Source organism: Mauremys reevesii, linkage group 2 (assembly GCF_016161935.1).
Source record: "Mauremys reevesii isolate NIE-2019 linkage group 2, ASM1616193v1, whole genome shotgun sequence".
Classification (NCBI taxonomy): Eukaryota; Metazoa; Chordata; order Testudines; family Geoemydidae; genus Mauremys; species Mauremys reevesii.
In genome coordinates this window covers 100,419,709-100,439,870 of record NC_052624.1, presented here as the reverse complement: position 1 = coordinate 100,439,870, position 20,162 = coordinate 100,419,709, and the positions used below count along the sequence as shown (strand labels likewise).

The following is a 20,162-nucleotide window of genomic DNA, read 5'->3' as shown; positions in this document are numbered from 1 at the left end:
TAATCTACACCCCTGAGCGACGTAAGTTATACCGACCTAACCACTGGCAGTGCTATGTTGGCAGGAGAGGCAGGAATTATTAAGCCGAGGGGAGAGCTCTCTCCCGTCAGCTTAGAGCATCTTCACCAGCAGCCCTACAGTGATGTAGCTATAGCCTTAGATATTACATGAAGAAACGTGGGCCCTCACAAGATGAAGTATAACCCTGGGGGGGGAGCAGTTTTCCACCCCCTGGCGCCTGCTCTTAAGATGGTGTCAGTGGCATGGGCTCTGCTGAGGATCTGCCCCCTTGGCATCGGGCCTCTTAATGCTCTGGAGGTTCCTTATTTAAAAAATTTGCTACAGGGTTTGCTTTAACGCCGTCCTTTCCTCCCTGCTCCCTGTTTGCCACACAGTTACAGCAGACCCAATAGCCGAATCTATAGTTTAATGGAACCACTTTTTCCAGTTGTACAGCATGCAGCAATAGTCATTTGGGAATTCACTACATCAAACTTCTTCAATTGTCAGCTCATGTCTAGTCGCCTCTTCGATATTTTTAAGTTGACGTAATTCCCATTCTCGCTGTTTTGCTTCCTATTTTAAAGAGAAAAATGTTTAGCTTAGCAAACTGTTCTGTACAACCAATGGGACAGGACTTTTTTCTGCAATTAAACAAACCAAACATCTGCTCTATTTAGTAAAAGCCTGATTCTTCTTCCACACTACTTACACAGCAGTTTTACTGCACTAATGGTAATAGTTACTATGGAGTCACACTGGCATAACAACTATCAGATGTTGATGCCGAGTCTGGGCAAATCGAGAGCCTGATCCAAAGCCCATGGAAGTTAATAGAAGGACTCTACTTTGTGACAGCCAGTAGACTAAATTGCAGGGGGTGGAGTCAGTACTTAATGGAAAGCCTGGAGAAAGAAATGCATCGTACATAGGCTTTGTCTACACACATTTCCCTAACATTCAAACTAGGTCTAAGGTTTAACTAAACCAGATATTGAAACAAATAAATAATGAAAGGTTCCAGTTACTGGATCCTTTCCTACATTAGTGCTGACATCCAGTTTAAAACCAGTTTGAATTGCTGGGAGAGTTTCCACCTGTGAAGACAAAGGCTATGGGTGTTCTAAAAATGAGCAGGATTTGACATGTTTTCATTAGAAGAAAATCCCAGAGATGAGGGCCTAACTTTAAGCAGTGACCTGCAGTAGCTTCATTCACGGTCTCCAGCGTTCTACTAGGAGTTAAATCTTTTTGTGTTGTTTTGTTTTGTTCTATTGTTATTTTGGCTTGTTTATAGTTTGATCTTGAAGCATGATAAATGTAATTCTTTGCAAACTCAATTCATGCAGCCTCCAACCAAGAATCTGTTTCTTCGTTCTGCATATTTACCAGTTTATCTCCAAAACGTAATCATTAAGCATGTTCCCAGAAGAGGTTTATAGAAGACAAATAGTCATTGCAAAAGAGGCAAAAATATTAATTAATTCACCAAATGTGAGCAAACTTTGCATTAGAACTGTGTGGAAGTTTTCCATCAGAAAATGCTTACTTTATTGAAATAGTAACATATAGATTTTGATTAAGCCTGATGTAACCAAGGCTAGTTTCCGACAGAAACCTGCCTAGTTTCCTGACAAGTTATCCACCTGTCTACTTCCCCAGCTCCTTGGCAGCTGTGGTTTCCAGGAAGCCTATTTTGTTTTGTTGTTTCCTAAACAAAATATTGTGGAATTTCACTTCAGCAAGAAATTGTTGGGGTGGGGGGTGGAGGAAATTTGTTCCAAATTAGAATGAAAAGCAAAAACCTTGACATTTTTCACAGAGAAATTCAGGTTTCCAGTGAGCAATACTTAGCATTAATCACTATTAAAAGGACACACATAAATGCAACACACGTACAGCTCTCCTAAAGATTAGAGCTGGTGAAAAAATGGGATGAAAGTTGTTTGAAATTTTGTAACACTCCCCTTGATCAAATTAAAAAGGGCCAGGGTTTTGAAGTATCTGGACCAGGTCTATAACTGAACAAAACATTGGATGTGCAAAAACAACACCACCCCCTCCCACACTACAAACAAAGAAAACCGCCTTCCCCCCCAAAAAACTTGCAAAAATATCCCCACCTGCTGAATTTCACTTTTTCTCAACAAGCTTTACGAAAGATGTTTCTATGGAAAGCCCAATTATAAGGGAGGCTATTGTGTATGTGCACCATAGCCCCTTTCTGGATGAAATCTGAACTGCTTAAATTCATGTAGTGAATAAGGCTACCATGTAGCCATGGATATTTTTAGTAAAAGTCATGGACAGGTCACAGGCAATAAATAAAAATTCACAGCCCATGACCTTTACTATAAATACCCCTGACTACATCTTAACTGGGGGCAGTGGGGCAGGGCACCGCTGCTCTGCGGAGCCTCTGGAGATCCGCTGCTCAGGCGGTCCCCAGGGCCAGCCACTGCTCAGGCAGTCCCTGAGGCCAGCCACACTGGCTGCTGCAGAAGTTATGGAGGTCGCAGAAAGTCATGGAATCCATGACTTCTACACCCTCCATGACACAGACATGGGCCACTTAGCAGTAACAATCAATGGAGATTCTCCCTTAATTCAAGAGGTAGTGCTTGTTATGGGAGAACGTGGGTTCTATTATTTAACTATTTTTTCCTTTGTGTATTGTCTTCACAAAGATTGAGAGAGTCTCAAATGTATTCGTTATTTGAAATTAATCACTAATTTCGGCAAGCAAATAATTCTTGGGCTGCAGATTGTTCTATTAAAATGGAATATACATTTTGCAGTTCAAGCTAGTTAATTAGCTTGTTATATATTTGACAGTACATTACACAAGTCAAAGTTGATGCTGTATTTAAATATGGCATTTAAGAGAGTAACACAGGTTATCCAGCCAGGGAACTGAAATAGTACCACATGACTTATGTAACTAACCGTCAATTATCTCATAAATTGAGTTATACATTCAAAATATTATTTGAAATTTGCTGTTGGCAGATATCTGAGTATATAGGCTACACATTTACTTTGTGAGTATTCATGCTAGTAGAGTTCAAGCAAAGAATTTAAATTACACAGCTTTTATCAGCAGATTTAAGACTATCCTGAACAGTACTGAAAAGATTTGGAGTCACCCTCCAAATATTGATAGAATGTTACGCAACTTAATCCCCTCAGAAAATGTATGAAAATTGTATTTACCAAATTTTTTTTTTCAAATTTCCTTTTTCTTCTTTTTCTTTCTGTGGGATTTTTTATCCCAGGAATTTCAGTAACCAGCCATGCTAATACACTTTTAGAAGTTACTTTGGCTGCCTTCTTAGATGGTTCAGCAGGGACTTCAACTGCTGCACTTATTATAGGGGGAACCATTTTCTTGAAGCTTGGCTCTTCACTGGATTCCTCTGAAGCCAACACTGTTGAAAGTCTTCTTCTAGGAACTGCAGCCCAAGAGCTGAGGCTCATTTCTTCACTTGAATCCTCTGGGTCCAATACTGTGGAAAGCTTTCTTGGAAAAGTGACTTGAGAAATGAGCTTGTCAAGGTGCATTAGTTGTTCTTGGGATGATGCTTGTTTCTGGAAGGATGATTTTGGCATTGGAGACCCATAGATTCTCTTACTTATGTTTTGTTCTCTGATAGATTGATTCGTCATATCCACCAGAGATAACATACTTTGGGAGAACATTGAATCCACCGGAGTGCTATGTTTCACTGCTGCCTTTTTCAAAGATCTTTTGACATTCAAGAAAGAATCTTCTTCCTCGGACATCTTCTAATTCGGTTATGTTCTTCAATGCAAAACAAACAAACAAATAAATTAGTCTTTGAAGGACTATGGAATCTATTACCATGTGTAACATGATAGCACACTATTAGGGCAATTTCATTGTAAAACTCTATCATGTATATTCTTTGCCACGAGTTGTGCATTTGTTTATTTGTTTTTTTAAGGGGTGGGGGAGAATGGCAGTTTAAGTCACCCAAGTGTTTAAAAAAAATACAACCAAGTGCTTTTATTTGTGCTCAGAAGTTAAATGGAGTTACTCCTTTTTAAGGACTAGTGCACTGGAAATGTTTGAAGAAATGTCATTTTTAAGTAAGAGGAAGGAGCACAACTGATATATGCAGTTTTCTTTCTTTTAAAAAATAAGAGAAGGAGGAACTCTCAGGTGTGGAGCTTTACACTAGGACCTTCATTTATTTAAAGATATTTCAGGATACCTGAAACATTCATTAAAATTATGGCAGTTGGGATACTCAGGTTCCTCCTAGGTCAGTACAGAGAGCTAATAATCCACTTAGGTCACAAAATTTCAGTGGTAGGGGATAACTGCTGCATTCCAAGTCAATCAGTGTAGTGTAACCCAATTATAGAAGTGAAATTTCACTATAAAAAGGGAGAAAACCCAAGAAATTAACAGTCTAAGAATATTCCACTCTACTCTGAGCAAGAGCTGGAAATCACTGGCAACACTCCCCTTGATTTCAGTGGGAGAGGATCAGACCATATGCTGCATTCAGCTATGCTCAATTTGACTATAAAGTCAATGTATTTGAAAATAATTCCTTCTTTTACTTACCTGTCAGGCCCTAATGTCAGGATCCTGCAAGATCTGAAGACAACACAAACACCTAAAGAAGAGGCAGAAAAGCAGCTTTGATCTCTGCTTTAGATGTTCTGGCCAGATCCTGTAGTAGGAATCTGCCCAGGCACAATCATGTACAATATATGGGCCTTAATAATGCCACAAATGCTTGCAGAGGAAACTTTGACTTTTTAAGAGAAAAATCTGTCACCTTAAGGTTGTTTTGGTTTTTTTTTTGAAGGTCATGCAAGTATTGGGTCAATGTTCTTATACATTTTGTATTTTATAAAACAGTTCTTTTATAAAATTTGTAGTGTTAACTATTTAAATGGCTGTTTAAACTAAACCAACTAATGTCTACACTCCAAACAAAATAGAGCAACAAGATCTTACAACAGCAAAACAAGCAGTTCTTCTACTGAAGAAGTGAGGTCTGATTCTCTTCTGCCTGCCACCCTTTGCACCTGTGCCAAATACTATCATTTGTGTTTAGTAGAGTTTTACACCCATCTTGCACAGGTGTTAAGCAACACAGGATGAGAAGCCCTAGAAAATCAGGAACATTAACACTTTAAAAACCATTAAAACATCCTTTCAACGATATTTCTCATCAGGACTACTTTCATCCAGGTGTATCTTTTTCAAAGAAAATTAGTTTCTGCTGCATTGTAATAGAAGTTATAGATTAGAGGAGCTGCTTTTTCTTTCCCTATGAAAGATGTCTGTGGCCACAGATTTTCCTTTATTAAATCATGACTTTGAAAGAAAATAATATTTGCTTCTATAGAAGCCCAGTTCAGGTAGTTACAGAGCTAGTAGTATTAGGTGGAATTCTTTTTAATTAGTAAAACTTAGGGGTAACTAGCAGCTAATTTTAAAAGCCTTCCTTAATAAGCACTTTAATTAAAGAAATAAAATAATCACAAGCATTGGTTAAAGCTTAACTATATTAAATTAAACATTAGTTCTCTTCTAAAGTTGGAGTTCTGTTTTAGACTTCATTTCCAATAGAAGTGTCGGATGAGGCTAGCCATAAAGTGTGATAAGTCTTTTGCTATAGTCAGATGGATTCCCTCCCTCCAGGTCACTCATTTTAACAGATAAACAGAAGATAAAAGAAAAACCAACCCAAAACAACACATACTGGAACATTAGGGTCTCTAGGGTGAGGACCATTCCATAGCTTTTAATTGTTTTGGTAATGATGAAGCCAGCTAGACAAATTCCATCTAGACAAATTCTGACTGGAAATAAGATGTAAACATTTTTACAGTGACAGTAATTAACCATTGGAACAATTTACCAAGGTTCATAGCAGATTATCCGTCACTGATCATTTTTAAATGAAGACTGGATGTTTTTTCAAAAAGACCTGCAACAGGAATTATTTTTGGGAAGTTCCATGGCCTGTGTTATACTGGAGGTCACACTAAAGGATTGCAGTGGTCCCCTTCTGGCCTTGAAATCTCCGAAACAAAGTCTTTACCAGTCCTACTGGACCTACTCAACACAAGTAGACTTCTTTGGCATCACTCTCCTGGTTCCAAGTCAGATGTTTTAGGTTTCACCTACATTTGAGCTCTTGTAGCCCAAAGAGCTTCCCAGAATCCTTTGTTGTAGTGGGGGATGGTAATTAATCCTCTAAATTCCCCTAATCACAAACTTGGCACCTCTAATCTGCTCCAAATTTCAAAGAGAAGAAAAAGCAAAAACAAAATGAGGCTCATCACAGGGACCTGGGGTTAGAATCTCTCTAGAGTTTGCAGGCTAAGGACATGTTCAGTTGTGGAAATGGCAAATCTTTGTCTTGAAACAAATGCCCCCCAAAATATCAGTTCCTGGATGAGAAATGTGCAGAACTGAAATGATAGAGTCTACATAGAGCACCTAATTTAGCTTCCAGTGCCTATTAGAAATTTATTAAGGCTCCGATTTTGTCACGGAGGTCATGGAAGTAACAGAATCTGTAAGTTCCAGAGACTTCCGTGACTTCAGCCAGGGTGGACAAGAGCTGCAGAGTCCCCCCGCTGATGGTGGTGGCCCACCCCCCCCGAGCTCCCAACCACCACTGGCGGCAGGGGGCTCCGCAGCTCCCAGCCACCATGGGTAGCAGGGGCCTCCAGAGTTCCGGGCAGCCGTGGGTGGTGGAGGTACCCCGCTGCAGCTGGGTCCTGCAGGTGGCGGGGGTACCCTCCAGCTCTTAGCTACCGTGGGCGGCGGGGGGGACCCCAGAGCTCCCAGTTGCCATGGGTAATGGAGGACCCTGAAGCTCTGAGACACCACAGGAAGTGGGAGCCCCCGGAGCACCGAGTGGGGCTCCTGCATCTGCCTAACCGCCGAGGAGGGTGTGGACACCCAGCAGCTCCCCATGGATATTTTTAGTAAAAGTCAGGGACAGGTCACGTGCTTCCATTAATTTTTCTTTATTGCCCATGACCTGTCCCTGACTTTTACTAAAAATATCTGTGACAAAATCTTAGCCTTAGAAATTATATATGCACAGCACCACCACTGAACTACAGCCACCTCTGAGGTGCACGATGGTAAACAACTTATGCACAGGACATTGCAAAACAAACTTTGTTGGTGGGGTCCACTTACAAGGACACTGAGGCAACTCCCTTCTCAGAATGTGCCATGTGATCTGTAATATCCACACAGCAGAGCCAAGACCTGACCTCATTTCAGTGTCTTATCCAAGTGCCCCCCCCATTGTAAAGTGCATGGAATATATTTAATCTGTGACAGAAGGAGGAAGGGCTGAGTTGACCTTGCTGGGACTTGAACTTGCAGTTCCGAGGAGTCTAGGTATAGCAAACCTAATCTTAGAGCACTAAATCACCCCTTGTTAGCTGTATTAATAATTGCACTATGAATAGAGAACTAGGAGATGCCATTTAGGAATAACAATCTGTCAGTATATGGGGCAAGCTGCTTGGTTTAAGTTATGTGCCCCAGAGGAATTGAAAGAGAACTTGAGAAATGGAGGCACACAATCACATGGCTTGCACAAGTAAACATCCTGAAAATAAGCACTTTGTTCAGAATAAGCTATTTATTTCATAGACTCCCAGTGGAGGTTCCTGACAAGAACATTTAGAGAACTGAACAAAAGCTATTTTGAGATATTTGTGGCTGGGCAAAAATCCCAGAGTAAAGCCCTCAGTTCTTTACAGACATAGGAGAAAGTAGACCAGCCCTTACCTCATTCTGAATATTAGTAGTTAGTTTTTCAAACCATAGATGTTGCGGCTTGGTGGAAGAACCAGCTAGGTAGTTACTGTACCTTGGAGAGCTGGAAAGTCAGTTCCTTATATAATGCAGAGCAGAGAGTGATGTCCCGTCATAGCATTGGCGTGTTTTTACTGTGTCACACTGAGACACAACATTGTTGCTTGTTTCAGCAGCGCTATGCTGCAAACATCACTGTGTAATGCTAGGCAGTTGAGGCTCTGAGTATTATTTTGTGGCTCTGAGTAATAGTGCATCACCTCATTCTATGGGTACGTCTACAGAGAGCCGCAGGACGGGAAAAGGAGGACACAGCATGGGCTAGCAAGCCACATTCATACCCAAGCCTGTGTCCCACTTGTATTACTTGCACTGAAGCCTTGGCTGTGCTGTTTTCGCTATTAATGTTACCCATACTAGTTGGATTCAAGCTAGCTCAGGTAAGCCAGCTTGGGCACAGCTTTTGCTGTGTATACATACCTTATGCATCCCTTTACTGATTTCTTACTGTATATCAGAGCAAGTTGAAACTTTTCATTCTTGCCTCAAGCCCCTGTATAACTTTGTCCCGTACCTGCGTATTTTTCCATACTGCCCCCTAGGCGTAGAACTCCATTTCACAAAACCATTTCCCTTTGCTTCATTCCAATTCCTCTTTCAGGACCCATCTTTTCTGGAATGCCCACAAGAAGGGAGTTGATAATGTAACAGTAATTTCGGTTTAATTTGCAGGCAAGTATTGCTATTGGTTAATCTGCCGATTTGTCTCTTTTGAGGGGTTTGTGCTCAGAGTAGGGGCCACTGTGCTCTTTCTCACGCCGGGGGAGGGGGCGGGGGGGGGTTTAGATTGGCATCTTTTCCTAGTATCTGTACATACATTTCACAACACATAGCAATGACCAGTGGGCCCTGGCTTTCATGAAATGTGTGTGTTAGCTTCAGCGATTACTGGGAGCTTGTGATAACTAGATTGCTTTATGTGGAGAGAGCAGACTTGGGATGCTTTAGCAACATACCAAGGAAGAGCACATGCCACCATTGTGCAAATTTCCCCACACTCTGTGCCCAGGTCTTGACTTATGTGATCACGTCTTCCGTCTCTGCTGACAATGTGTGCCTTTTGCTGGGCACTCATTAGCGATATGCCCAAAACAATCCCCGGGCCTGGGTCCAAGACTCCCCTAATGAGTGCCTTGTTGGTCCAGAGGTATAACTCCAGCCTGAGAAGTCACATGTTCAACTCGCCTCTAACATTGGCCCCGATGCAGCTTTAACAAAAATACCTAGTTCTTATATAATGCTTTTTATCACTAGCTCTCAATGTGCCTCACAGTCTTTAATGTATTTATCCTCACAACACCCCTGTGGGGCAGGAAAGTATTAGCCCCATTTTATAGGCATTTAGCAGTTAAGGCTCAGATTTTTAAAGCAACTTAAATGTGGCCACACTCAGCCTCTCACCTCCTAACTGATTTAGGAACCTCAATCTCATTTTCCAAAGAGATTTAGACACTTGGGAGTCTGAATTCCATTGTCAGTCTATGGGTTTTTGAGTCCTAGGTGCCTAAATCCCTTAGGTTCCTCAATCAGTTAGGTATTGTTATGCTGAGCACAGCAATGCCTAAAAACAGGTTTAAGTGACTTAGGAAGCTTTGGGTAAAGCAGAGAATGGAACCCTCCTTTGTTAAGTGCTAGGATAGTGTCCAAATCACTGGACCATCCCTCAGCTACTAGAAAGTATTACGTCAGGTTCTTTGACTGTTATGCAGGCGGTCAGACCCCCCTAGAATGGTCCCTTCACTATTGCTCATGCCACCAGTCTGCTGGCCTTTGGTGCAAAGGTTCCAGATCCCATGGCAGGCAAAATCTGCCATACAGTGGAAAAAAAAGATTCTTCCTTCCATGCCTTCCTCCTCTCCCATTTCCCACTGCCAGCTTCACCGTCTGTCTGTGGTGTGATGTCAGTGGACACTCTTCAGTTTGGAGAAATGAAAATGAGACTGGGGCGGGGGGCTTGATGGAGAATATAGCATGAACACACACAATGCAATGACAGCTAGAACAGAAGGAGAATGGATGGGGTAGGCAAGAACAAGAGCAAATATACAGCAGAAAAAAATGAGTTAGCTGGAAGGAATGGGACGGGGAGAAGAAATAAAGTAAATGATGATGGATGTAAAACTACACTTTTAAGGTCACTGGGTAAAAGTTTCAAAAGGGCCTAGGTGATTTAGAAGCCTGAGTCTCATTTTTCAAAAGTAATTTAGGTAGGTATTTAGGTACCTAAAGATGCTAGTTGGATTTTTCAGAGGTGCCTGTCTGTAGATTTAGGTGCCCCAAAAATCATGCCTCTGGGTGGTGGTTTTTGGTTTTTCTAAATAGGACGGATTTAGAATCACAAATTCCAAAGAGCCCATTGTGATCATCTGACTTCCAGTATTACACAGGCCATAGAGCATCCCCAAGCTTATAAAGCACCTAGAAGTAGGTATTTAAAGATATTTTAGGCATTGTTGTGTTCAGTGTCACAATGTTTAACAGATTTAGGAACCGAAGACTCATTGTTGCTAAGGAGCCTAAGTCCAATTCACTGTTGTCTCACAGGCACCTAAATTTCATTTGACAATGATACAGGCTCCTAAATCAGCTAGCCATGGGGGCAGGGCTTTGGCTTCTTTTGAAATGTTTAACTCATAGTCAGTCAATAGTTGCATGGCACTGTTATCCTTAAATAGCCATAAATAAGCTTTTTTTTTAAAATAACAGAAAGGTGATGGTCCTGCTTCTGGTGGACTATTGCCTATTGAGGAATAGTGTTGACCCTTTCCTGCCAAAGGTGAAATTAATGGGTTTTGTAGATGCTCAGCAACCTTGGGGAGAACCTGCCCCCCCCCCCGTTAGTTAGGTGCCAAAATATGGCTTCAGGATGAAAATTTCAAAGGCTTAAATGGAGTCTGAAAATCATTGGGAACTGGGTGCCTATCGGCCCTTTGTACTCTTGAACATCTCCTCTTTAATTGCCTTTAACTTTAGGCATCCATTTTGGCCTAGGTTGCCCCACATCCCTACATGGCCGAGGAGTAAAGGTTAGCATCCTGCTAGCAGAACCTTTTCTGGATTGATATGCTGCCAGTACTGGCATAAACAAAGCATTGAAGAGTACACACGTGAGAAATATTGCATAGACAGGGCTATGTGGGGGAGGTAAGAATTCATGTACAAGCTCAGAAATGAGTATTTTACTACCACCTACACGGCTCAATATGCCCCTCAAATATATAACTTCAGTAGGAGCCCCACTTGTGTCTGCAAGAGGCGAATTGGGCCTTATGTATTTAAAGATTTTTTTAATGCCTTCAGATGTTTTCAGTGGATCATGGGATAAAATCACTATGGCACTTTTTAATTTATTAAAAGGGGATTGCAATACATAGGTGGTTGTTTTTAAAATGTCCCAGGGAATGCCAATCAAGGGAAAATATTTATTTTGCCCTATGAGCTGGCTACTTAGTGTTTGACCTCTTTTGTCTAATTACCTTGCTGATAATGACCTAGGCACCATTTGATAGTTGTACAGGTCATTAACCTTCTGAAAATCAATACATCATCTGCTTTATAGTGACATCAATGATTCCTCTGCATGTACCCCATCTCACTCATACATTGTGCCCATCCATTCCTGTCATAGCTTCATGCCACATACTGTTCTGTCTTTGTGTGTTACTTGGCCTCCTATACAATTTCTACATGGTTCTACAGAGTTGAAGTCAACCGTAGTTAATGTTCAACAGGAATCCTTCCTCTGTACTTGCTGTGTATTTTCTGATGTGACTGCTCCCTTCTAATTCTGTTGGCAGTGTTGCTAAGCAGCACAGGATACTATTGCCAAAGTTCAATGAACATACATAGTAACTATAGAGTTTGAGGGGAAAACAGTCAGTGATGCTTTCAAAACCTTTGGCAACAATCTGAGTGCAGTTTGCCCAATGCCAAAAAAATGTCTAAACTCCAGCTCTCTCAGTGGTCAGTAAGTGATGGATTTTCATTACTTTGTTCCAGCTACTAATAAACAAAAAAGTTTGTGTCACATTCGAGTGGTCGGACTGTAACCCAGATCTAAAATGCACTGAATTGTTGAAAAGATGCAGGAATTAATGGGTGAAATTCTATGGGCTGTAAAAACAACGAGGAGTCCTTGTGGCACCTTAGAGACTAACAAAATTTATTTGGGCATAAGCTTTCATGGGCTAGAACCCACTTCATCAGATGAATGAAGTGAAAAATACAGGAGCAGGTATAAAAACATGAAAGGATGGGGGTTGCTTTACTAAGTGTGAGGTCAGTCTAATGAGATAAATCAATTAATAGCAGGATACCAAGGGAGGAAAAATAACTTTTGAAGTGGTAAGACAGTGGCCCATTACAGACAGTTGACAAGGAGGTTTGAGTAACAGTATGGAGAAATTAGTAATGGGTAAATTAAGTTTAGGTTTTGTAATGACCCAACCACTCCCAGTCTTCATTCAGGCCTAATCTGATAGTATCCAGTTTGCAAATTAATTCCAGTTCTGCAGCTTCACATTGGAGTCTGTTTTTGAAGTTTTTTTGTTGAAGAATTGCCACTTTTAGGTCTGTTATTGAATGACCAGAGAGACTGAAGTGTTCTTTAACTGGTTTTTGAATGTTATGATTCCTGATGTCATATTTTTGTCCATTTATTCTTTTGTGTAGAGACTGTCTGGTTTGGCCAATGTACATGGCAGAGGGGCACTGCTGGCACATGATGGCCTATATCACATTGGTAGATGTGCAGGTGAATGAGCCCCGGTGTGGCTGTTGTGGTTAGGTCCTATGATGGTGTCTCTTGAATAGATATGTGGACAGAGTTGGCACTGGGGTTTGTAGAAGGGTTTGGTTCCTGGGTTGGTGTTTTTGTTGTGTGGTGTGTAGTTGCTGGTGAGTATTTGCTTCAGGTTGGGGGGGCTGTCTGTAGGCGAGGACTGGCCTGACTCCCAAGATCTCTGAGAGTGAGGGATCATCTTTCAGGATAGGTTGTAGATCCTTGATGATGTGCTGGAGAGGTTTTAGTTGGGGGATGTAGGTGATGGCTAGTGGTATTCTGTTACTTTCTTTGTTGGGCCTGTCTTGTAGGAGGTGACTTCTTGGTACCCTTCTGGCTCTGTCAGTCTGTTTCTTCACTTCACCAGGTGGGTATTGCAGTTTTAAGAACGCTTGATAGAGATCTTGTAGGTGTTTGTCTCTGTCTGAGGGATCAGAGCAAATGTGGCTGTATCTTAGAGCTTGGCTGTAGACAACGGATCATGTGATGTGGTCTGGATGAAAGCTAGAGGCATGTAGGTAAGTATAGTGGTCAGTAGGTTTCCAGTATCGGGTGGTGTTTATGTTGCCATCACTTATTAGCACTGTAGTATCTAGGAAGTGGCCCTCTTGTGTGGACTGGTCCAGGCTGAGGTTGATGGTAGGGTGGAAATCGTTGAAATCTTGGTGGAATTCCTCAAAGGCCTCTTTCCCATGGGTCCAGATGATGAAGATGTCATCAATGCAGTGCAAGTAGAGTAAGGGTGTAAGGGGAAGAGATCTGAGGAAGCGTTGTTCTAAGTCAGCCATAAAAATGTTGCCATACTGAGGGGCCATGCAGGTACCCATAGCAGTTCCGCTGACTTGAAGGTATACATTGTCCCCAAATGTGAAATAGTTGTGGGTGAGGACAAAATCATAAAGTTCAGCCACCAGGTTTGCCATGACATTATCGGGGATACTGTTTCTGACGGCTTATAGTCCATCTTTGTGTGGAATGTTGGTGTAGAGAGCTTCTACATCCGTAGTGGCTAGGATGGTGTTTTCTGGAAGATCACCAAAGGATTGTAGTTTCCTCAGGAAGTCAGTGGTGTCTTGAAGATAGCTGGGAATGCTGGTAGCGTAGGGCCTGAGGAGAGTCTACATAGCCAGAAAATCCTGCAGTCAGGGTGCCAGTGCCTGAGGTGATGGGGTGTCCAGGATTCCCAGGTTTATGGACTCCAATGTGAAGCTGCAGAACTAGAATTAATTTGAAAACTGGATCCCATCAGATTAGGCCTGAATAAAGACTGGGAGTGGTTGGGTCATTACAAAACCTAAACTTAATTTACCCAATACTTATTTCTCCCTACTGTTATTCACACCTTCTTGTCAACTGTCTGTAAGGGGCCACTGTCTTACCACTTCAGAAGTTATTTTTCCTCCCTTGGTATCCTGTTGTTAATTGATTTATCTCATTAGACTGACCTCACACTTGGTAAAGCAACCCCCATCCTTTCATGTATTTATACCTGCTCCTGTATTTTTCACTTCATTCATCTGATGAAATGGGTTCTAGCCCACGAAAGCTTATGCCCAAATAAATGTTGTTAGTCTCTAAGGTGCCAAAAGGACTCCTCATGGTTTTTGCTGATACAGACTAACACGGCTACCACTCTGAAACCTGTCTCTCTGGTCTGTGTTATGTAGGAGATTAGACTACATGTTCGTAACAGTACCTTCTGGTCTTACATTCTATGGGCAAGAACCTCAGCTGGTGTAAAATGCTGTAGCTGCAATGAAGACATTGGCTTTACACTGACTAAACAACAGCTGAGGATCTGTATCTGTTGTAGTTTAACAACACTAGTATGACATGTCAATTGCTAGAACCGCACCGTTTCTATTGATGCACCCACTGGTATATCCAGACCATGTCTAGCTAAGACCAAATGTTAAGTAGACACCTACACTATTCAGGCAATATTCATCCTAAATATATAGCAAACTATAATAATATTGGGCCAAATTCTGGCTTCAGGCATGAAAACAGCATAAACAGTGGGCTCAAGTGATGCCTTGTTAATGTAAGCACATATTCTGACTGTCCTTGGCCTCATACACAGTAAATCTATGCACATTACTACTGCTGCCAGCAGCAGGAATAATCTGCATGGGACTGGGTATGTAGGATCAGGTCAGGACTCATATGCATCGAACCGTGTGAGCCATGCTCCCTAAGGCCCATCCTTAAGTATACCCTGCACAACTCCCTGGGCCTGATAGGGAGCCAGAATCACAGTGTCAGTTTTTGACATGTGGTTCCCTTTCCAGCTGTGGCATTTTGGGTATGTGTGTGGGGGCAGCTCCAGCCAGCATATGGGCCGTGATTAGTACGTGTGTAACTGTTCCAGTCCATTATGCGACAGCACATCATGTTCCACCATCAGCAATGGGAACCCAATTGACCTACTGATTCAAGAAATGGCTGCAGAACTCTGGATGAAACTGGCATGCTTTGACATAGGTATAACCCAATGACAACCAACCAATAATGCCCAGGCAATGCACAGAATGTTCTCTTTTATTTTAAAGGTATACAACTATTTCATAACAGCAAGAAGTGTAATTCCACTCCTTGGGTGGTTTGGCCTTCTTGTCCCAGAATATCACTCGAGGCTATGAACCAATTGCAATGTAGCACACTGCCTGTAGTACTTCATTGCTTAAGCAATACAAAAATCTCAGAGCGTGTGATTATGCTACTGACCCAGCTCAACTGTATAGGGGGGCACAAGAGGAAACAAACTGTTCCCAAGGTTCAAGGTACTTGAGCAGGGTCATTAATCAGCACAGATGCATGAGCTAAAGTGTCTCACTGAGACTGTTTAAAGAGAAACATTGTGAAAGTTACAAATTTTAATATTAAAAAAATGACATTAGGTACTTATGTGGAAAAGAATTCCAACCACAAAAGGCCAGCTCTTATGCTGAGTTACACTTGCTAATCTCCATTGACATCAGTGGACCTCCACTGATTTACACCAGATGACAATCTGCTCCATAGAAAAAATGAATGCAAATAAACGGTTAAGGTCTGATACTACACCTCTGACTTATACCAGGGTAAATCAGACGTAATTGCATTACATTCAGTGTCATTGTGATCACTGTGCAGCATAAGCTGTGTTCTTTAAGTTACAAGCTAGAGTGTTTGGGAACTACAGTCCAGCATGCTGAATAAAGAATCCTTCACATGAATCCTGACTGGTTTCCATCACAAGGGGCCTCCACGTTTCCAGTCTCTCCAAGGTACCTATGAGATCTCCTTTTCTACAGTGCTAAGCTCTGACTACAGAACCCATTTCCCAAAGCAGATTGGATTGACCATGACACACTCAGCTTTCAGATCAAAATGCAAAACCTGATTCTTTGCTATACCTTCCCCTCATCAGACACTAGGAAGAGAGACGAGAATGGTGTTTCATTGTCTATCTCTTGCTGCCCATGCCTTGGGCTGAGCCCACCTGCCCCATTGAACATATGTGAGAATTGTTTGTATATATTAGAGGCCAGAAGCTAGGCCTCATTTTGAGTGAATGTAGCATGAATTTTCCTCAAAGCAGTGTAAATTCTTTATGCTTATCTTCTCAATAGCTTCAGACTTTTCCTCTAGGGGATAATCAACGCTCCATCACAGTCAATGGAAAGACCCCAACTGCTTTCAATGGGCTTTGGAACAGGCCATTAATGAATAAAGCTTTCTGGTAGTATCCATCACTTTTTCACACCCTGATCATAGCATCAAGGCTTTGTCTTCCCACATTTTAAGCACTGCCACCACCTCCTGTGATCACTCTTATTTCAGATTAAAAGCCTGCCCTATTCTGGGCCTTAAGTCTGTAAGGGACTGATTTACGCACAGTCAATGTAAGCTACAGTTTAAGAATGTCCACACAGGGGTTTTGTGCTAGTGTAACTACATCTGTTTTTAAACCAGTTCTCTTTAACCCAGTGCAGCTTCATACAGCATTCACTCAACGCAGCGTTCCTTTGGGATCTGCCATACACAGCAGCTGTTCTACCCATTCTGAACATTGTGTGGATCCCTAAATACACGTTACTTGCTTGGAAGGACTGCTGTTAGGGTGGCAGCATATGATCGAGCTGCCATTCCCCTTCTACTCTTCTCCCTGGACACACGCTGCCAGTATTTGAATTTCCCTTTGCCTAGCTCAATAAATGGGAGCATATGGCCTGAGCTAGCTTAGGTTGTAGCCAATGCAAAGACTCCCATTGACTAAAATGGGAGACAGATTGGGCCCATAGGATTTTGTAGTCCAAGGCAATCCTGAATGTACAATGGCAATCCTAGAATGCAAATGTAAAAGCAGCACTGTGAGCCCTCTGAAGCACAGCTTAGTGTGGTTAATATATAGAATGCAGTAAAAGAAACAGCAGTTGTTTACTCAAGCAGATTTTTCCTTTATTTTTTTAGTTAGATTTCAGAAATTATAATTAGTGCAAACACTCAGTATAAAAGTTGCAATAAGAAATTTACATTCACATTTACCATTTCAGCCCATTCACTTTTTAACATAAAAATAGGACAAATATTCAATTGCTCTTCTCAAATTTAACAATGCTGAAAAAGAGTGGAAGATACTCTACAGTATTCTATTTACATAAAAATAGACCCGTATTTATGCAAAACTAACATTAGATGTTACCCAGTGTTGTTATTGTATTAATATTATATATATATATATATATATATATATATATATATAGTATGTGTATGTATGTGTATATAATCTTTCTTTGAAGCATCAGTGGGCTACAGTAGTTGGAAAACAATGACATCTGGCTCATTAGTCCATTCCTCAAAGCTATGAATATCCATGTTGTTTTACCTAAAGATGTTCTATTACAACACAACGAGCCTCAGTCTATTCCCATAGAAGTCAATGGCAAAACCTCCTTTGGGGAGCAGACTCAATATAAAACCTGACACAAATCCCATTGAAGTTGATGTTTCCATTGATTGCAGTGGATTTTGGATCAGGCTGACGGGATCTTCTGGCGTCTCTTATACCAATACAACTGAAGAAAATGTCTGATTGGCTTCCCATAATTAAGGATGGAATTATAGTATATGTGGTGATAATGAACTCAAATACTTTAATGAAAGTATGCAAGTTAGTTTGGAAGCCATATCGAATTTACTGCAATCATCTATGGTACAGGTAAAACAGCAGATAAGATTACTGTAACGTGGTCTTCTTACTTAATGGCTGGATTCAAGTTAGCTCACAATAAAGTAGAATAAATGAAGTTTTAATCCCAAAATTGCACAGTTCAGAATCAATCTTTGCTTTGATTTTTGGAGGAAAATATCCCTATAACACTCAGACTAAATGATCATTTCTGAATGATCATCTTTACATATGTCATGTATTTTCAGCAGAAGAAAAAAAATCAAGTTGTGTGTGTGTGTGTGTGCCTGGCTCTTTTTCTTCTTAGCATCATTCTATTTGTGGATAGGAGTTTAAATGTCTTTGGGATACTTTCAAGTATTCCGTGGGGCTACAATGGATAGTATGGCTGGCTGTCATCTGACGACAGACCAGTTTTGATTGTGAAACATAACGCTCCATTTTTGCTATCTATCTGCGTAGTCTGGGACAGTTTGTGGTAGAAAGCAGAGACACAGGAGTCAGAAAGCCGGGATAGTGCATCACATCTACCCTTTTCTATTCAACCGTTTATAATTGTTTGTTTGCTGTCTTGTGAGGTGAAATCAAGCCCACAGAGAGGCTAGCACAAAGACTCACCAACACTTGAAAGTGTAGTAAGTCAAGGCACACTCTGGAACTTCAGCAAGCTGTACCAGTTTTCACATTGGACGTTGCATGGCAAGCTGCTGCTCTGAAGATTCACACACTCGCTTGCCAGGCAATTACTTGCCATGTAGACAAGCCCTTAGTCCTACTTGAGAACCACATAGGGGGTGGATAGTTGTTGGGTGAAATCCCGGCTCCACTGAAATCAATGGGAGGTTTGCCATTGACGTTAATGGGACCAGGCTTTCAGCCCTTGTGCTGGCTCTTTGCACAAAGCCAAGCTCACTCTTTAAACACACATCTAGGACACTTTAAAGGACCCAGGATTTCTCAGAGGGGAAACATAAGTTAAAACAAGGCATATTAAACTTTGTGGGCCAGATCCTGCAGAATTTGGTTGTGTTTTGTGCTAAACACCCAATCTTCCCAACAGCCCAGTTAGTAGGAGATGGGGACAACCCATAATGTCAAATGATGTTCAACTCAGATTGCATTTTTGCTTTACAATTCAAATCAGGGGGTGAAATCCTGTCCCCACTGAGGTCAATCCATAGACTTCCACAGAGCCCAGATTTAACTTAGGGTCTTTAATCAAGCTGTTGAAATTAATAAATAACAATATGGAATTGATTTTGTTTTAATGAAAGGAAAGTTGAAAATTAAAATACATGCAGGCTGCCATATATTAAAAATGATTTAGAGTAGGGGAAATGCCGCAAAGGAGCATAGCAATACATGTTAACAACGCCATACAAGAGAGTCAGTCAACTACTGTGCTTCTGAAAAGGACAACCTCTCTATAAATGGGAGCAGACACGGCAACAAAGCTTATCATGTCAATAGCCTCATTAACTTTAATGTGACTATTTGTATGAGTAAAGTGAGCAGAATTTTGCCCATAGTGTTATGCAATAAGTAGACTTTTCATACTTAAACCAACAATTCTTTCAAGATTATGGAGGAAAAAATAGGTACAACATTGTGATGGGGTTTACAGACCTGATACTAAGGCTAAGGGCGTGAAGGAGCAGCATTGGGCCAAGAAGGCCCTGACCCTCAGCAGCTGCAGAACATGCGCCAAATGGAGGATCTACTTAAAAGGGGACTCGGACAGTCAAGCAGGGGGGGAGAGTGAAGGAGAAACTGACTGTCTGGAGCTTTTGGGAAACAGAGATATAGAGTGTGAGTAAAACCTGACTGGGAGACTAGGGGCCTGACCCCCCCTTCACCCCGACAAGGGAAAAATGGAGATGCTGAAAGTGAGGTGGGAAACCCCAGCTGATTATCTGAATTGTTGACCAACCCCCTTCTGAGAGGGAAGCAGAGTGCTGGGACTATGCCCCAAAGCAAAGAGAGAATCAGGGAGGTCTGAAGGGGCTGAGACTCTCTCTGCCCTCTTTCCCCTGGGGCCCTGGGCTGGGAGCTGGTGGAGCAGAAGGGTCTGGGTCCCTTTACCCTTCCCTCCTCCTCTGGCTGATTGCAAGAACCCCAGGAGCACCACACTGACTGTAACTTGGCTGCTGGGCCCTCAGACTGCCTGGCAAGGCCATTCCAAGGCTCTGAGAGACTGTTGAGCTGTGGCCTGCCCACTAGGCCTGCTGGCCCCCAGTGAAGCCTGCTACAAACATTGAAAGAAAATCACTTGCAATATAAAACATATTGTACAAACTCAAAATGTTAAGGGCATGTTT

General features: G+C 41.7%; 1 protein-coding gene across 5 annotated transcripts; it reads right to left on the bottom strand.

The window, feature by feature from the left end:
- Positions 1–410: 410 nt before the first annotated feature.
- Positions 411–6,179, bottom strand: LOC120398880 (coiled-coil domain-containing protein 201-like). 5 transcript variants are annotated; one of them, XM_039526627.1, is made up of 4 exons: positions 6,087–6,179; positions 4,595–4,646; positions 3,214–3,802; positions 411–576 (listed from the first exon to the last, which is right to left on the bottom strand). In XM_039526627.1, the coding sequence occupies exons 3-4, from the start codon at positions 3,781–3,783 to the stop codon at positions 490–492; spliced, it is 657 nt and encodes a 218-aa protein (XP_039382561.1). In that variant the 5' UTR covers positions 3,784–3,802; positions 4,595–4,646; positions 6,087–6,179; the 3' UTR covers positions 411–489. The 5 variants fall into 5 exon arrangements, with proteins under 5 accessions (XP_039382561.1, XP_039382563.1, XP_039382562.1 ...); XM_039526629.1 differs by lacking the exon at positions 6,087–6,179 and adding an exon at positions 5,904–5,923; XM_039526628.1 differs by lacking the exon at positions 6,087–6,179 and adding an exon at positions 4,994–5,102.
- Between the last annotated feature and the right edge of the window lie 13,983 nt (positions 6,180–20,162).

Bases quoted from the DNA above. Each gene is read 5' to 3' on its own strand.
- LOC120398880 (XM_039526627.1), bottom strand. From the start codon at position 3,783: ATGTCCGAGGAAGAAGATTCTTTCTTGAATGTCAAAAGATCTTTGAAA. The intron at 577-3,213 runs GTAAATACAATT...TCTTTAAAATAG, and splicing joins AATTTGAAAAAAAAAATTTG to GAAGCAAAACAGCGAGAATG.